Raw genomic sequence first — 19,797 nt, 5'->3', positions numbered from 1 at the left:
GCTTAGCAACAATGTTAATAACGCTGTTAATAACGGCGCAGACTCCGCAGCCTAACAGCGCTGTTACAGATGTCTATTTAAGCAGCCGTTCCCGTTCATTTCGACCAAAAAATCCCGACAAAATTATAAATAAATAAGACATAAAATATAGAAAATATCACGGGATGATATTTAGTTTCTTCTAATAATTTGTTTTGCCCCGGCAAAGTTCGCACTCCACTCCACGCAAAAATCGAATTAGAGCGCCGCCATTCAGCATTCGAACGATTTTCAACAATCAAAATAGTTAATAGTTAAATAGTAACAAAAAAAAAATGCATTCGTGAGTGGAGTTTTTGGCGAAACAGCAGTGGAAGGAGAAACGGATAACGGCGAAGGGCGTGCAAGGCAGAAGTAACGGTTCCTGGCGGCGTGTGTGCGAGTGTGTGTAAAAATGTGCTTGGCGGACGACAAAAGAAACGGGATGCGATTATTGCGGGTACGGAATTAAATTCACACGAATTAATGCGAGGCGCGTGTTTTTGCGACTTTGGTATGTATTGGTGTTGGTTTTAGCCGGCACAACAAATTAGCGTAGTTGCTAGGAAAAAGTTAGCAGCAAAAAACAGGGCAGCGGCTCATTTCGTGTTCTCTCATTTCCACCGTGCGTATTTTTTACAACTACTAGTATGTGCCGTTGGTTCTTCCTTTTTTTTTGTCCTTCCTTTGGCTCACGTCATCTCTGCAAGAACAACAACAAGCAATCGCCGCCTAAGCTACACGGAAAAAAATAAAGCTCGAAATGCGCAGGTCATGTTATTTGCATATCGAAAAATGCCAGATTGTATTTGTTTACTGCAAAATCATTATGAAATGACATGGCCCATTAAAAAATTTAAATTAATCATGTCAGCACACCTAGTTTTCTCTCCGTGTATACACTTATTCTTACTACCCATTATTCTACGCACAGTGAGAGAAAGAGCGAGTGGAGAGAGAGCGAGACAGGGCTTGGCTCCAGCTCCGTCTTCCATCTCCATCTCCATTTTACAACTCCGCTGCTCATCTCATGCTGATTTATGGCTCTAATAATAGGTTCGCTCAACACACAGCTTCCGAAAGGATTACCCCATTACCCCCCAAAAGGATAATGCATAGTTTGTGTTATTGGCGACCATAAAAGGGGGACGTTTTAAAGTAAACGACCCGGGATTACAGTTAATTACAGTTAGTTGGTGCTAGAGTGAGAATGGAGAGAGAGAGAGGGATACGCCTTGATCGATTTACGGCATTTAACGCTCAAGTGCGTACGCGTGTGTTTTCTTTAAACTCCAGTGATTCGGAAACTACAAAGAGGTGTGCGTACTTATTATTAATTCAAGCCGATGCCGATGATATTTTCAGGACCTTCGAAATTTGCATCGTTGACGAGGCGGAATAATGAATCGATGACTATTTGCTGCTGATACGGCCACATCTGCCAGCTGTCTTGGGTCCCCTGCGACCGCTCGCCCCCTCTCGCTCGCTCACTCGTCCCGTTATCCTGTGGAGCCCCGAGCGGCGAGCAACAACAACAACACAAACCCAGACTCCAACCGGAAGGCCTGCGCAGGAGAGAGACAGAGAGAGTGAGAGAGAGAGACACTGCGCGAGAGGACTCTCCGCCGGCTGGGGAAGAGGAAGAGGAAAAGGGAAGGAGAGAGCGCAAGGACGAGAGGCGGAAGTGGTGACATCTGTTTTGCCGCTTTGTCAGCGGATGCTGCTCCTGCCGCTCCTGCCGAACACGAACGAACGCGCACGAGCACGAACGAACAGGGAGCACAACGTGAACAAGTGTGGAAATTGGAATTTTTATTCAAAACAATGCCCCTGCTGCAACAGGTATGTAAATAATAATAAAACCCATTCGCACTCCAGAGCGGTAATTGAAACGCTCACGTACGACAGGAGTCGGAAAGAGCGAGAGAGAGAGAGAGGGAATGAAAGAGAGAGAGCTCCATCAGCTGGCTTTTCCAGCTCACCTTCCCAATTGGGATTCGTGAGTGGCTGGTCCGGGATGATCCTAATAAGATTAGTGCCCAACTTTACGCCTCGCTTCTGAGGGGGAGTTTCTGCCCACCCCCAACCCCCATCAGGCGAAACAAAACCCCCCTCTCCCACGTCTGTTGCACATTATGAGTAGTTAAATTCGATTAAACTTGCGGCGTTTTCTGCGCCAGACACCCGTGCGCCTCCCTTTCGTCCTTGCCACCACCGCCACCGCCGGGTGGGTGGCCGTTTAATTGTACTCTTTGTTGCGCAAAATAGTTGCGTGATTTAATTTCGCTCGCCTTTATATGTTTTTTAATTCACTTAAATGAGATGATTCGATTAGGACACTCGGCGGCGCAAAAAAGGCGTAGGAAAAACGAGGGAGCTCTGGGTGGGTGGAACAGAAAAAACGGCTAAAGTGGTTGCATTTACAAGTTCCACACTTATATTGTATGTTTTTATTCTTAAAACGGGTTTCCTTTGTCAGTATGAAGTATTTTTAAAACTGTTACATTTTGTATTATTGTCTGAAAAACTGAATCATGTAATCTACTTGGTTAAATAAGTCAACACGTATGAGATCTTCAGTTTAATACATAATATGTATGATTTTTAACAGAAAAGGACATGAAACAGACTTTAATCATTATTACATCAGTACTAAAAAATGTATTGCAAACAAATTGTTAATCAAGTATTTTTATGATTTTTATATTTTGCTTTATAGGGGATGTCGAATTATATTTCTTTACAAGCCAAAAACCTTTAAACCTCAGCAGTGTTACTTAGTATGACAATTATTAGCCATATTTATATCCCGAAAGATTACTTCTGGCATCTTGGGTTTTTCTTTATCCTCCGAAAAATTAATTATCCTGCCTGACAATCCACTCCATATCAATACACATCGGAATTATGTCAGATACGCCAATTGCCCTTCACCCCCACATGCGATCCATAATGATTACAATATCCTTTATGCTGATACGCACATGCTAACCAACCCGGCCCGACCCCAGACTTGATTTAAGCGATCCTAAAGCGACTGTCAATATGTGTGACAGGTTTTTCAAGACGCCTCCCCTCGGCGGAGCACTTGGGCCCATTGTTGGCTACGCCATAGCCGCCCGTTTGTATCCTTGCCACGTCCTCCGCCTTCGCAAAAAGTTGCTCATTGTCGACTGTGACAGGAGACCCGGACCCGTCTATTGCTCATCATTCAGGCATTTGACGACAGTCGACGCACAGGGGTTGAGGAAAAGCTGCCTTGACTACGTCAATGGATTGGGGATGGCTTTCAAGGAGGCCGAGATGGAGATGGAGGCCGAGATGGGGGTCCTGTGCTGCACATCCATGGCCCGAGTTGGCTGACAATGGAGCTGCGCATTTGTTACAATGTTTACACAAATATTTAAGGATAATCCGACGATTTCAAAGGGGTTATTATGCAATTTTTCTTCTCATTTTATTGTGGCTGCCAGCAGCGGCAGCAAAATGGTTGCAGGAAAAAAAATAAAAAGATCCAAATAGACCCAACTGAATAACTAAATGCAAAATGTCAATTTCGTCGTGTAAGCAGAGTCTATCCCCCTTGCTGTATTGCTCGGTACATTCATATTTATTTGCTGGTAATGTCTAAAATGCGTCTACTTCATGCCAACGTGGCGTGTACTTAATGTCCTTTCTCCCCTCGCTCGTATTATTTATATTTTTTGCATTCACTTCCATTGCGCCATTGCCCGCTGTTTAAAATGCCTATAAATAATGCGGGTACGGGGACCAAAACGGAAAATTTGTCGGTCATAAGAAATGCTGTACACTTTATTTGCTGTGGGATGTGTGATGTCCTGCTCTGCATACATATGTCCATATCCTGCTGTGACATCGTTTCGCACAGCATTTTCTTTTATTGTCCTTTTTGTCCAGCGTCCAAGGAAGTCCAAGTGGAGTTCAGTTCAGGTCAGTCCATCAATAGCTACGGGGAGTTCTCAAAGGGATGCTTTGAGTCTAAGACAGCAGAGGTTTTCTTTGAGAGATTAATATTTTTTCGGTGAATAAATCAAATGAAAATATTTCCTACTAAAGAAGAGAAACTGGATATTTATTGTGATCCCTTATAAAAAAAGCTTCACGTAACCAAAGATCTTATATTAAATAAAAATATATGTCGCTTTTTATTCAAAGTTGTTTTTAATGTAATGTTAAATTCTGATGATTTTAATGTTAAAATCTTTTTAAATGACTCAGCATTAAAAAACATCTTACTAACATGACTAACATCTTATCTAATACTTATTTTCTGCCGATCTTTTTGTGTTGAGCTTCAAGTTCTTGTATTTAATTTAAATATTTAATACGAAATGTGCAATTCAATATGCAGATATTTATTGTTACATTGTATAATTGATTCCTTAACCGGAATATACAAAATACCCTCAATCCCTAGAAACTTAAATCAGTACCTGTTGATAGCACAAAACCCCAACAACCCATAAACATCAGTATTAATGGTGTAATTAAGTGAATACTGGGCCACTTTCCCTAAATGACCGCCTGCAAATGGCAGTTATTGGCCGGCTCAAATTTGATTTCCAGTGGGCAAATCATTGGCATTATTCAAACCCGAACTCGAGTGAATGGAATGGAATGGGGGCGGTAAATCATTGTGCTTGGGCGGTGGCGGCATTAACAGTTGGTTATGTATACTTAAGTATATGCCCCGGGCAAGATTTGGGATGCCCAGGCCGTCGTTTCCAATACTCCTCGCTTGTGATCCTTGGCAGACTATTGGAATGTCTCGACATTTCGCGCAAATGCCAAAAGTACAAGGCGGCCAAGGCGTCCTCCAACAATGCGGTGGTGCAGTTGGGTGGTGGTATTGGATGTTGGGTGTTGGTGGCATCAGAACAGCCCCAGGACACATCATTAAAATGTCGATACCAAGCAAATCACACGCCCGCCGCCAGCGAGAAGGATAACAACCAAGAAAATATCAACTAGGGTGCGTTTTGTTGCACTGCCGCCGCGGTTGTGGATTCTGGATTCTGGATTGGGTAGTAGTGGTTGCTATTAGGGCGTAGCCCATTGCAATATGAGCCTCTGGCATTTAACAAAAATGAGAAAAGGGATGGCGGGGTGGTAGGGTAGTAGGGATAAAAAAAAAGTGCGGAAAATGGCAGAAAAATGAAAAACTGAAAAACAGAAAACGAGTGCAAAATTCAATTGAATTTACTTCGCCAGACGTTGCACACACTACTACTACGACTACTACTACTGGGTACTGGGTACTGGTTACTGGGCTCAACTAGCATTTAATGCATTGGCAGTGCGGCATGCGTCGTTGTGGTGACCCCCTGAACTCCGCCTGATGCTGCCCTGCCCCGCCCACCATTATTGTGGTTGAGCGGATGACGAAAGGTGGCCGAGAGGGGAGGGTATCAGGAGGCCTTTTGGCCAATGGAATGAGCCACGAGACCGAGGATGGGGCAGTGCGGCGGTGGCATATACACAATGCTGTTGCGTTATCATTAAAAGCGAACAAAAATGCGGCAAAAGAAAATAGAAGCAAACAGCAATGAGCAACAGCAGCAACATCCAGTCGGAGCAACAACAATACAAACACAAACCACAAAAGGCCAGCACCCAGTTGGAGTCGCCTCTTGTTTTCTATATCCTTGCAAAGGTTCCCAGCAACTCTGTGGAGGGTTCTGAAATGCCCATGATAAAGCAGTTTCGTCCTCACGGATCGCAGGTTGCAACCTCTGTCATCAGAACTTGTCATGAAATTAGATGTTGAAAGTTAAATATCAAAAATGGGTCCTAATTGCTTTAAAAGAAATGTATGACTGATCTAAATAGGTTACTAACAATGCATAGAATATTCCAATCCATATTATTTATACCCTATACCATTTTTAAAGATGTATATAATATTAAAGTTCAGAGTACTTACCATTCATCTTGATAAAGCTTACATAAAATACTTTTATATAGGTACTTTGTATTAAATCCAGGGAGGGATTATTTTGAAACATATTAAGCATAAAATCACATCGTACTTTATATGTCCCTAAAATAATAATAACCCTCCATCCATAATTTGTATAAATATAGCATACTTATAAGGGCAGCTTCAATTTAACGTGCTTATTAATAGAAAATAAGGCTTTTTGGAACCTTTTCTTATAATTGATAGGTATTATTGTTGAACCTTTTTAACACCAAGCATTATTTTCTATAATTTCTAAATATATAATATATTGTTTTGTATATTTTGAGCATGAAGCATCACCCATTCGAGGACTTTTCCCAGCATTTATGCAACTTTGTTGAGTTTTCTGTTTTTAAATAGGCCCGGAAAAGTTGTGCCTTTTCGCCTCGTGGGCTGCCTAAAAAATGTGCAGCATGCACCACCATTTGGCAGGATCTAGAGGAGGAGGAGCTGGAGTAGCACCACCCACCACCAGCACCACCACCACCAGAAACAGATCCACAGATCCAGCGGTGGCAGATAATACAGTGCGGAAAAAGCGCGTGTTTTATTTCCACTTAGCACTCATACAAACGTGCATGTATTGAATGCCTGTTGACGGCTCCTTGGCCCCTTCCACGCCCCCTTTTGGAGGCCGCCCACTTGTGACGGCACACCCACCATTACCGCCCGCCGCCGCCCCCAGAGAAACAATAACAACGGCAACAAAGCGCCGAGAATCGGAAATGTTGCCGTTGAAACTGAAATGTCGCTACGCTTCTCTCGTTTGTTTGCCGAAAGGGGGCTCTGAAGGGGGAGGAGGGGCTGGCTACGCCCATGTAAAGGCTGCTGCTGTCAGTGACTTGCCTGAATTAGGATATTGTTATTATTAAATGGATGGGCTGCATGCGAAAGGAAGCTGTAACTGCGACTGACTCCGCTGAAAAGGAGGAGAAGGAGGAGGTCCTGCAGCCTGGGAAGACGTCTGCATGCGCTTTGATAGTTGAGTTTTGATCCAGAAAGGCATTTAATGTCTTGTTTTCATATTGCACAAAACAGAGGACACAAAAACAAGCGCGCACATGCAGTTATGTAAATATGATGGCGACACATCGCATCCTCCTCAAAGCTGATGAAATGGCACTCCTCACTCGAACATGCTCGAAACTCAATTTAATTTGCCCAGCCATTGGCATTTAATGAAATGCACAGCACAGCACAGCACCAGTACAGCACAAAACACAAACAAGGCAGCAGCTGCTGAACTGAACTGAACGAGGACGTGGGAGGAGGATCAGGATTCAGGATTCAGGATGCAGGATATGTAGGCGCAGCAATTACGTGCCACTGGATTGGAACCCAACGCCAGCACTGCTTGCTGTCCTGCAGGCATTTGCATCTTATCGAATCCCCAATCCCATCCACCCACCGAATCCTCCTCCAGCCTGCGGACAAAGTTCGAAGTCGAAGAGGTCTCGACACCGGTGAATGCTTTTTAATTTACAAACATTAAACGCCGTCATTGCATTCTAGAGAAATCCACTTAGTTGAACTTTTACAACAGATCGTAAAAAACTTATAAGTATACATAAAAGGGGTGCCCAGAATGGTGCTCAATAGAAGAGTGCAGACTTTACACGATTTCTTTAAATCCTTGAGCACAAATTTTTGTTTCCTATTGAAACCATTTCTAAACAATGTTTCATATAACGATTATATCGATTGTTTATTAGTGAAAAGCGGTGTTAAGTAACGAACTTTGGGTAAATTGTTAAATTAAATTATTAATATAAAGGGAAGTAAAGTATATTTACTAGAACGATTGCTAAAAGCTAATCCCACGAATAATAATTAAATTCTTTGAATTTCTTACATTTTGTAACGAAAGCTATCCAAGTGACACATAAATTCCTGACTTAACCTCGTAATTTGCCAATAGTTTGTGGGAAATAAAAACTTTGTCGTAAATTGAGTTGCATTTACTTGATTTCCCCTTTGGCAGTCCACCAATCGTTTTGCCCTCCCTGCACCCCTCAATTTATAGATCAGAACTCCATAAATTTTGCATCCCGAATCCTTTCAGGGGATTTAAACACTCGCCACGTAATATGCAAACACTCTATTACCGCTGGCAAATTCAAATGCATTCGGCCATAACTCTTATCCTTTATGGACTGCCAACCCACTCCTGCCCGCCCTGCGATTCCGTTTTTCGCCCACAAGTTGGCAACATGTAATCGGCCATAAAAAATTACAACTGTGCATTAACCTCTGGCTGCGGTCACTGGGAAATCGGGGAAAAGGGCAGAGTGCAGAGGGAAATCGAAACGAATCGAATGAAGTGGCCCTTTGGAGGGGAGTGAAAAAGAGGGCAGGAAGGAATGGCGACGACAAGGACAACGTCGTTATTGAACGCTTATCACTACATGCCATCAAATTTTAATGCCGAAAACCCTTTGGACCAGAGAAAAAAGGATGAAAAACAGGAGCAGGACATCTAATAAGTGTTGTAAGCGATGCAAACATAATAATTTGTATGACTTCTGAAAGCAGAAACTTGTAATTTTACAGAGGCTATGGCCCCGGAAACGCTTTTCATCTCCCCCCCTCAAAGCCACCATGCCACATCATGTGTGAGTGTATCCGCTAAAATGCAGGCCAGGCCGAGGACCAGAGGGCCCAGGACGAAATCCCAGAACCAAAAGGCAGCCAAGGCAAATCGCTTGCCAAAAATGAAATGCAAGAAAAGTCCAAGAAAATGGCCAACAACCAGGGTAAAGGAGAAACGAAGGAGGAACACAAAAGCCAAGTCGAATGGACATGGGATAAATAACTACTGAGTTATGGGTGGAACGGCTCCTTGGCCTGGCCCCTCTTGGCTGACGTCTTCGGATCGAACGCAGAGAGATGCCGAATATCTCCATGTAGCCATCAGCTGGCAGAGAGTGGATGTGGATGTGGATGTGGAAGGGAAAGGAACTTGGACACAGCAATGCCATTGAATCAAATTTTGCAAATCCTCGACAGCAAAGGACAAGTGGCAGGCGAAGCAGCCGAAACTGAAACAGGAGCTTCGATTTAGGGGAGATGATCAGAGGAGGTGTGGGGCTCAACGAATAGAGCAGTCAATAGGCCAGGGTGCTATCTATGCGTCAACGGGTGGTTAAGATTTTTTGTCGTATTCAATTTCGTTGTTTATGGGCCCTTTTTCTGGGGAAAGAAAGTACATATTGGCCGGGTATCGCTGTTTGATTGAGCTATTCCCATTGTAAAGCGAGAATTTGGCACTTACGTGTCGGCTGTTGATTTCACTTTACCTCAGTTCTTCCACATTCGATTTCCCTCTTTTAAAAATACCTTTATAATTCTTGGAAAGCTGAGATTCAAGATGTTCTTTGCAACCTCACGAAATTTTTAAATTGAATAAACGCTATTGGATCTTACTTCAATTTTTCAAGATATCCATTCTACTATTAAGATCTTGGCTACCATTCGATCCTGAAAAGGATCCACATGATATTTTTTATTTTTAAGTCGATATACCATATAAAAAGTTAAGATTGTTTAATCAAGATTTTGTATAAAATCCAAGAAATTTTATAATTTTAGTGACTTATTTAGTTTATTTACGGAATGATTTGTTTGATTTAAAAATCATAATGATATGTTATAAATCATACTTTTTAACATATTCATCCCTTATAAATGATCTTTGCTACCATCTGGTCCTAAAAAAGAGCATCCCTGCTTCCCTTTAAGGGCGGTGGCCTTATATTCTCGTTAGTCTCTCTGACGCCTTTTCTATTTCCGCCAGCGAAAGCTTTTAGCGTCTTACTGGTGTTTTTTGACGACGGATTCCGGGGGAGGATGCGGTTGCGGATGAGAATGCGGTTGCGGATGAGAATGCGGATGCGGATGCGGACGCGGCCTCGGCATTACAAAATAGCTTGAAGACTATTTGTAATTTGCATTCATTGACGCCGCTTTTTTTATCGCCTGCCACAAGTTGTAACTGTGGGCGGGCGGTGTGACGTATGTAGGCTAGAAACAAAGTCTGAAATCCTCCACAAAAGCACACATGTGGGCCACAATGACGCCTCTAAACGGAGCCGAGTTGTCCGGCACATCCTCCATTTTCGCATCCTGGCAGAGGAGGAGGATGTGTGATTGCCGTGCGTGTGTTCGGATGTTCGTGCCATTTCCGACTTTGCACGTACCTTCATCAAGTTGTCATTCAATTTTTAAATCCATAGCAAGTTTTGTACTTAACATAGTTGTGACATCTTGACAAAGACCAAGGAAGCCGTCGACTGTCGCTCCGTTCCCCGGCATTCAAAACTTGCCAGCGGATGGAAGTTCTTTTCGACGTACGCCTCGACTTGTCAGTCCTTTATGTGGGCGGTAGATCTTTAACTTGTGGCCCCAACTGTTTACTGGATCCATTTGGGCCAGGAAAATCGCATCATTTCCACTCGCTGAACAAGTGAGCAAATGAGTTTTTGCAAGTTAATTTAAGTTTTTATGGAATTCTTTGTCTAAAACGCAGATTATGTGATAACAAATTGTCATGGGTTGATCATATTGTCATGGTATGATCCCATGAAGATATTTCTGTTATTCCGAGTATTTATGAGTATAATATTATCTATTAGTAAGGTGTCTTGCATCCAAATATATCTCCCCAAAACACCATTACCATTTTGCTAACCCACTGACTTGCACAGACCATCAAGGACTCGTCCAGAATCTCTCTCGTGAATCCTTTTTAGGTAACTGGAACAACTCGTTGGCACCCACTCATCAGCTGACCATTGACCGTCGCCCATCGACAGTGACTTGTTGCCTTGGCTTTGGCACATTTCGCTTCATTCACAGTCCTCGTCCTCGTCCTCGTCATCCATCCCACATAGACACACTTCATCCTCCTCCTACTGCTCCTCTCATTTCCGATTGCTGTCACTCGTCTCGATTCGTTGGCTTTCGTTCCGTTTCGTGGGCTGCATTAATCCGGCGTAATGAGTTGTACGCCATTTTGCGCTAAATTGTTTGGTGAGTGCCTGATAACAATATTTGCACTAATTTGGCATTTTTAAGTGTGCTCCACTGACACTTGATGCGCTTTTAATTGCGCCCAGGCGCTCGAGAGTGCTTCAGAGGAGAGCGAGGAAGATTCAGAGGAAAGTGCGACACAAGGGTCGGCTGCTGTGGGTGCTGTCGGTACTGGAAAATGGGCGAAAAGTGGGTGCGGAAAACTGGGGGAGTGGTGTGGTGGTACTGGTGGAATTGTCTCCTTGTGGCTGTACTCGTGCGGTTGCCACGTTGTTGCCTGGCATGTGGCAAGAAATGTGAAAGATAAACGATTCATTAGTTGCTACCGTTGGGCGGCTGGATGGGCAGGAACTCTGAAACTCCCCCTTAAACACCCATGAAACACCTTAAACAGAATAGTAGACACAGGGACAATAAAAGTTTCACCAACTGTCGCCCGTTTTTATTACGATTGCAGTTCAAATCTCTTGCCTGATGTCATCGTTCTACAAACCCCTCTAACTCTTTCTCTTTTTATATTTCCAGTACGACACTCCTGATTGCTCCGGTTCTGGTGGCAATATGCGAGCCCTGAGCGGAGGCTCCACCTCGGAGCTCTTGCAGAAACACTCGATCAGCTCCTACCTGGATCACCATCAGCAGCAGCAACAGCAGCATCAGCTGCAACTGCAGCACCACCAACAGCAGCAACTGCAACACAATCTGCTGGACAGATGCAACGACGATGGATTGATATCCTTTATTAACGGTGAGCATAGGGATCTTAAGAGTTGTGTCAAAAGATCATAATTTATAAGAGTTATTAAGAAAGATCTAAAGAATTCGCGTTTTGCAGAAGTAAAACAAGAGCTATTGAAACTGCTCTAAAGAATTTGCGTTGTGCAGTAAAAAATCAAGGGAAATGTTTAAAGCAGTTCGGTAAAAAAATACTGAATAAATATGGAATAAATCTTTAGTCCAACACATGTAGACTAATTAAATACTAGATTATCCTTTTACTTTGTTGTCAAAGTCGTTGGACGCAGGAAATGTCAGAGCCCCACAGAAAACATTTCAATAGTTTTTTACTTTTAGAAGTCGGCACACATAATTCGTAGACACTGTCATCATTATTATTAAGTTAATTTAATCATACACTTTTTTTTTTGCAAGTCGGACTGCCGTACCGTGGTCCGCAGTAAAAAATTCGCATTTTCATTTCGAATTAAAATTGTCACTACTGCAGCAGCAAGAAGCGAATATTAAATTTTACAGTACCAATCGAAATTTTAAATATAATAGTCCTCAAAATTGACTTCCGTCCAATAAGTAAGCACTAACACAAAAGCGGTAGTCGAAGTCGAAGGCCAGGATTCCATCAGGATTAGCAACACAGCACACCCATGTTGGGAGTGGAGAAGCCATATATGGGAAAGTCGACGATGTCGATATCGCAGGACTCGTTTGAATTTGGCAACAACAGCGATGTGAGCTCCACCAGCAGCGACACAAGCAAAGGAAGCTCCAAGGACCTTGGCAGCCTGACTGCTGGCGACGGAGCCCAGAACTTGGCCCAAGACGGCAATACGACCAACAGCAATGGCCAGAGCAACATGGACAACACAAACAGCAACTGCAGTACGCTTAATTTATTAGCAGTTTTGGTCGAATATTTGCAAAGTGCTTGAGGGGCAATAGTTTTGATTTATCGAGGGCTGGGCAAACTTTACGATAATTGTTGACATTGTACTTACCCCTCGACCATCTCTCTCTCTTTTTCTGTCTGCAGATCCAATCACACTGAACGATCTACTTGGCCTGTGCGGCGGAGGCAGCAGTTCCAATGGAGTGGTCGGTATTGGCCAGAGCCCCTCAACTTTGGTAGGAGGAGGAGGAAGTGGAAGCGGAGGAGCACCAGGAGCTGCAGCAAGCGGTGCTGCAACAACGGTAGTAGGAGGAGCCGGATCTGGAGGAGCAATACCACCTGGGCCAGGAGTCGGATCGGGCCAGGGAGGAGGAGTCGTGGGACCAACCGCCGCCACGGGCAACCCATCCGCCAGCTTCGGTGGCAACGGCAGCGGCAGCGATGTCAATAATCTGCTGCTCGCCAGTGCGGCCGCAGCCGCTGCTGCTGCCGCTGCCGCCGGTGATGGCGTCCAACTGTCCGCCAATGCGGCGGTCTACGCTCCACTGACGCCCAGCTCGACCCAGTCGTCGGCCTCGCCGGGCACCAAGTCCAGTTTTGACTACTTCCAGGTAAGGCGGCCAGGTGTCGTTTTTTTCGGGGGGCAACTCCCCGTCCGGTTGATGCCTGCCCTCGGATTGTGACCTTCTACTTCTCTCTAAATGCACTCAATTTGCACTGAATTCTCGTAACTTTTTGCTTGTACTCGTATCTATCCCCAAAAATCGAACCGTACTTCTCGCACGGTGACCTTAACCGTCTTATGATTTTCTAACTCTTCCCCTCTGTCTCTGTCTTTCTGTGTTCAAGAGTGGGTCGAAAAATTATAGATTGGTTTGATATATATCCAAAGTAATTATGATTTATTAGAAAAAGTATATACTACTTTTAATATATACCTATTCAGGAAAAAAAATCTTTTTAGACATGGCTATAGAATATAAATACTAATTAAAAATGTGCTAAAAATTGATAATAATAAATAATTACATTCTGTTAAGTTACTTAGAAAGTATAGCATTATATTTACTTTAACATTTTTAAGGATTCTCGTGATATTACCAAATTTATATTTGTGTCAATAAAACAGTTCCATTAGGTTTTTTTCATCTGTATTAATAATTTAAAAAAAATATCGACCCACTCTGTTAAACTTAAAATATCCTTGCAGAGGTTGAAGCATGCGTGAAACCTTAACTACAAAAATCGTTTTTTTAGGAACTCTGCAAGGGTATTGCAACTTCGTTTCAGCGAAGTTATCTGTTGTCGTTACCGTTTCCTTTCCTCATTTTAATTTATTTGTTCGTTTCCATTCTTTCTTTCTTTTTGGGTGAATTGGCGAACTTAGTTTGAAAATGTTGCACAAAGTAACCCACTTAAGGCTTTCCAAAGAACAAACATCAGCTTCGATTGCTCTGCACCCTTATCGCCAAGTACGCCTACATCTATTTACAATCGCTCCTTTCACAGTTCACCTTTAGTCAGGTAATAACCGAATTATGATAATATGTGGCACGTGGCTCCATTATTTAAGCGCTTTGATTAATCGAGCCCCATTTGACCCTTGCAGCGATAGCAGTAACTCCTCAAGCGGCAACGGCCTCTCCATGGACTCGATCAACATGCTCTATCACCAGCAGCAGCAACAACAGCAGCCCCAGCAGCAAGGATACACTAACCTAGAGTCCTCCATGGGCAGCGGATTGGGACTTAGCCTGGCAAACGCTTCCACGCGCTCAAACTCACCAGAGAGCCAAAACAGCGGCCAGTCGATGAACGAGCCAAACCTACTGGACATGATTGTAAGTCTTTCAAATGTAACTACACTCAAAAAAAAAAATGGCGACGGATTACTACTGTATCTTTTCGGTAGATAGTGATACTTTTTTTCAAAACGAACTTGTTACTTATATAGATTTTGGGGTAGAAAAGACACTCTTGATTTTTCCATCATTTATAAAAAATATTCGAACACGTAGGATTTTTTTTACAATAAATATTTTAAGTTTTTTCTTCAAAATTGCAGTAATTATATATATATATATATAATGGCTAAAGTTTTATCTGGGGTAAGGTACCATGCTTATTAGCCGATGCATTTTTATATTACGAGTTGCAATATCTTTAAATATCTATTTATCTTATATATCATCTTTCAGAATCTGCTGTCTGTGAATAGCAACAAACTAGCCTCTATGCAGCAGCAGCAGCAGCAACATCACCACCAACAACAGCAACAGCATCAGCAGCAACAGCAGCACCAGCAACATCAGCTGCAGCAGCAGTACGCCAACCTGAACAGGAACTACGAGCAGCAGATGGCCGCCAATGGAGGTGGCCAACAGCACGGCTTTGAACACAACGGCGTGGGAGTGGCCAGCGGAAGCAACGACAACTGCCTCAGCCAGTACACCCTGGAAAACCTCGCTAGCGTGGACATGGAGTTGGCCAAACTGCAAAATCTGCAGCGCATCAATACGTTAAAGCTACTGCAGGCCCAAACGCAGCAGATGCCTCTGATCAATCAGCTGTTGCAGAGCTATGCCGGAAGCACGATGAGCAGTGTCCCGGGAACCAATCTCGGTAGCTTGATGAGCACGGGCGGAGCGTCCATTGTGTCGGATATGACGGGAAACGGTGGTGGCAACGGCACCACCAACGATGGCCACTTGGATCGCGTGGCGAAGTTCCATAGGAGCTCAGCGGCCCTGTGCGATGCCACCTGCACCTGGAGCGGTCAGCTGCCGCCACGTTCGCACCGTATGCTCAACTATTCTCCCAAGGTCTTCCTCGGCGGCATTCCGTGGGACATTAGCGAGCAGTCGCTCATCCAGATCTTCAAGCCGTTTGGATCCATCAAGTAAGAGAGTATACACTGGTTAAACTATTTTCGGTAACACTAAATATTGATTTAGAGTGGAGTGGCCCGGCAAGGAGCAGCAGGCTGCGCAGCCCAAGGGCTATGTTTACATCATCTTTGAATCGGACAAGCAGGTTAAGGCCTTACTCTCGGCCTGTGTGGTCCAGGTGGATGACTCGCAAAGTGGCAGTAACTACTTCTTCAAAATCTCTTCACGCCGCATCAAGTCCAAGGATGTTAGTTCCGAGTTTTCAACTAATTTAGGCTCCCTTAAATTTGACTCCAATCGTTTCCAGGTTGAGGTCATTCCCTGGATAATTGCCGACTCCAATTTTGTGCGCTCAAGCTCCCAGAAACTAGACCCCACGAAGACCGTTTTTGTGGGCGCCCTGCACGGCAAACTGACTGCTGAGGGCTTGGGGAAAATCATGGACGATCTTTTCGACGGTGTCCTGTATGCCGGCATTGATACGGACAAGTACAAGTACCCAATCGGATCGGGACGTGTGACCTTTAGCAACTTCCGCTCCTACATGAAAGCTGTCTCTGCCGCCTTCATCGAGATAAGGACGACCAAGTTCACCAAGAAGGTACAGGTGGATCCGTACCTGGAAGACGCTTTATGCTCTATATGCGGGGTGCAACACGGTCCCTACTATTGTCGGGAATTGTCATGTTTCCGGTGAGTTTGAGAGTGAAAATGTAGAAATTTTAGATAATAGGGTTATACTTTTTATAGGTACTTCTGCCGCAGCTGCTGGCAATGGCAGCACAGCTGCGATATCGTCAAGAACCACAAGCCCTTGACACGAAACTCCAAGTCGCAGAGTCTGGTTGGCATCGGACCATCCTCGTCGACTGTTTCGTTGGCCTCCTCTAGCCACAGCATCAACGGCGACAACAAGATGGGGCACAGCCAGCCACATCAGCAGCAGCAGAAACACCATCATCAGCTCGACCAGCAGTCGCGGCAGCACAATCTCAATCTGATGGGCAACGCGGGAGCTGCCAATGCCGCTGCCGCCACATCGATGTACACATTCCAACAGCATCAGCAGCGACAACTTCAAAAGCAGCATTTGCAACATCGTCAGCAGCAGCATCAGGCGATTTAGACTGCTACGGCTTTTATCCGCACCGTTTTAACGGATATTTCCGCACTTCACACAGTGCGGAATTTTGGACTTTTAGGCAAAGTAGAAGAAATGGCGCAGACGTTTTCGCAGACAGTTTCTTGCAGCCGAGATGGAGACCCAGGCTCATCATCGTCATTATCATTGTAAACACAGTTTTATTGATGTGTATATTAGATCGGTACGATGTGAAGCTTACACGTTGAATTTCCTTTAAGGTAATTAGTGTTAGTCGACTCCCCCACACCGAACACCCTCGAATCGAAACAAAAAACCCCCCATTCATACTATTTTTTGATAATCATGCTTACATATCAGCATTTGGAGCTGGCATTCGAATGCTAAACGATACATGAAATGAGCAATTTCATTTACTCATTACCCCTCATCAACATACTACTCAAGTTACTTTTTGGCTAAGAAAGCAGTTAATAATTTCTAATTTGTACATGTCTAATTTTAAGCGAACGAAACTGCGCGGCCAATGGCGGTGAACTGGATGAGTCTCGTCCAATTTTCCGCGCAGAGAGGTTAGAATAACCATTTTTGTTATGTTTTGCGCTATTACTGAGAAATTTTATGTAGTTTCTTTTTACATAGCCAAGCCCCCAGACCCGAGTTATGATCATTTGATTTGGATTGTCCGTTAAGCGTTTATCAGGGAATTTCAATTTTTAGGAAAACATTTTAAAAATTGTAAATTCGTTTAACTCACCAGTCCCCCCTTTTTGTTACTCATTGAATTGTTACACACCTGAGTTATTATTATATATATATACTGTTTAGTTTTTTTTGTTTTGGATTAGCTCTAAGCATTATCCTTGTGAACATTAACGCGATGCCTGATTGATTGTTGAACTTTGTTTTAAGGAATTATCTTTCTTTGGCTTTTTTGGCTGTTCCAGTTTTAGAGCTCATCGGCAATAAGGATATAATTTATGTCTACTTATTATTTTTCATGTATTTTGAGAAAGGATCTCTCCAGCGCTTATCTATCTAGAATACACCAATGTACGCATAGAAAACTAATACATATTGTACATGATTTGTAAACCTACCAAGAATAGGGATAATAACCCAAAACCAAATTGATCACTAAAAGAAGAATAACGAACATTCACACGTATATTCACCAACCAAACAAATATACAAAATTGCTTTTGAATTCGCCTTGTTTTCATTTGGCAACTCTTAATCCAAGCTTAACCCAACTAAACACTAACCTGCGCTTCCCATGCTAATTGTTACTCTTAAGAATGCGAACGAAGTTAAGAAACTTAGTCTAATATCAAAAGTTAAATTCAAACGAATTTAAGCATAAAAACAATCAAATTACTTTACCGAGCAACTGAAATACTCCAAAAAAAAACAAATGCAACCAATGTAATCGAGTAGTTCAGTCTTTACGAAACTAACGCTGCGGGTGTTTTGTGACATTTTAACGCATTACTACTCTCTAGGCATTAATTGTTTTTAGCATTATCTCGATCATACAGACATACACACACGCATTACGATGAACCTACAGGGATTTTATGGTAGTCTTCGAAAGAAACAAATATGAAACCAAGTAATTATAACAATAAATGAAGAACGACGAGAGGTTAGAAGAAGGCTAGACAGCTGCAGACTAGTTGAATTGTTTAGTTTTTAATATAGATTTGCGAGGATAAGCAATTTTTAATTAACCAAGATGGGAACTGTGGAGGGATTGCGGGTCTAGGGTAAACAAGGATGCCTCTTAGTGTAACGGTTTCTGTTGTAGCGCCTACCTAGCTTAGTTTTCTTTGGCCAGGGCCAGACGATCCCCGGGAGACTCTGGCCAGAAGCTGGCCGGTGTATAAGTAGCAATAAACCCAGGCCCACGAATGCCGGAAAAGTGCATTGTTACTAACCATTTACCTAGCTATACTCACATACATATTGCCTTCGATTAGGAGAGAGGAGAACCCAAGCAAATCACCCACTTAAATCGCTTTAATGCCAACCACAAATCAAAAAGCTTATTGACTACTTTTAATGCAATTAACGTATTGTATATTCCACATCCTTTGCCTACCAAGCGAAAGCAGTCGGGAATTAAGTATAGAAAATAGATTGTAAATGGATATCAGGGGTCGCGGAGCATAACTGTACAGATATACAGATAAAATGGTGCTTTAGCTGAATTATTAGTAATCGTAAGACTTACCTTTATAGGAAAAAACCTAAATGCTCCAACTGCAACAACAAGAAACAAGAAAATACCTTATTTCACTTCACTCATTGGACGGATTCACGGGAGAAATGTTAGGGGACGTATCTTTTTTAAATTAATTTTTTAGCCTTAATAACTATTAGGTGGCTGAGAAGGCAGTACCATTATTTTATTAAAACCAGCAAAATGTTTAAGATCTATTGGAAACAAAAAGTGTTTTTAGCTCGCAAAAATCAAGCTCACATTTCACATACACGTACACTAAAATACCTACACTAGCACACAAATATACAACTACATGCATACATATTCGTAAACAATTTTAAATAACTATAAAATTTACCATATTTTTATTAACCAACGGATCAAATGAAGAAATGCCCAGGCTGGGCGACTTTTAAATGGAACTTTTTAAGGCTATTTCGGCAAAACTCAATTGGCGACTCAATCTCGATCGTATGTTACACAGTTTTACTTTAACGTTTTTAACGCTTTTACAAGCTTAAGAACCAAACAGAACGTGAATTTTAAATTAACACTCAAATGTGTGAAGCAAACAGTTTTAAACTTTCCACACTGGCTTTTCAATTTATTTAAAACGACCTTTTTATTTCCTATCAAAATTGAATAAAACCAAAAGCAAGTTAGGGAGATTAAACAAATGTATCAAAGATTAAATCCCATATATGAAGAGACAAAATAAAGTTTAAACGAAATGTAAAGGAACCAAAATCGAACGCTTCCCACGCAAAACCGATAATATTAAATTTTAGCAAAGTAAAAAACCAAAAATGAAACATTAAGAAAATATGCAAAGCGTAATTAGGCAACAATATAAAATAATTAACAATCCGAAATACATATAAATAAAACAAAATAAACATATTTTACTGACGCAAGTCATCCGATTATCTA

The 19,797-nt window shown here is 42.6% G+C and overlaps 2 protein-coding genes across 6 annotated transcripts in view; one reads left to right on the top strand and one right to left on the bottom strand.

Annotated features, from left to right (window-relative positions):
- RpS3 (ribosomal protein S3) overlaps nt 1–19,797 on the bottom strand; it is a 261,493-nt gene that overhangs the window by 86,716 nt on the left and 154,980 nt on the right. The window lies entirely within an intron of this gene.
- On the top strand, nt 89–17,728 carry orb (polyadenylation element binding protein orb). 5 transcript variants are annotated; one of them, XM_036818228.3, is made up of 10 exons: nt 89–478; nt 1,384–1,860; nt 11,555–11,777; nt 12,798–13,264; nt 14,041–14,177; nt 14,263–14,494; nt 14,852–15,552; nt 15,608–15,788; nt 15,849–16,234; nt 16,292–17,728. In XM_036818228.3, the coding sequence occupies exons 2-10, from the start codon at nt 1,843–1,845 to the stop codon at nt 16,665–16,667; spliced, it is 2,721 nt and encodes a 906-aa protein (XP_036674123.3). In that variant the 5' UTR covers nt 89–478; nt 1,384–1,842; the 3' UTR covers nt 16,668–17,728. The 5 variants fall into 5 exon arrangements, with proteins under 5 accessions (XP_036674123.3, XP_036674122.3, XP_070851724.1 ...); XM_036818227.3 differs by having other exon boundaries at nt 89–532; XM_070995623.1 differs by lacking the exon at nt 89–478 and having other exon boundaries at nt 1,373–1,860.

This window comes from Drosophila suzukii, chromosome 3 (assembly GCF_043229965.1).
Source record: "Drosophila suzukii chromosome 3, CBGP_Dsuzu_IsoJpt1.0, whole genome shotgun sequence".
NCBI classification, from domain to species: Eukaryota; Metazoa; Arthropoda; class Insecta; order Diptera; family Drosophilidae; genus Drosophila; species Drosophila suzukii.
The sequence above is the reverse complement of the archived record's forward strand: the minus strand, read 5'-3'. Positions and strand labels throughout refer to the sequence as shown.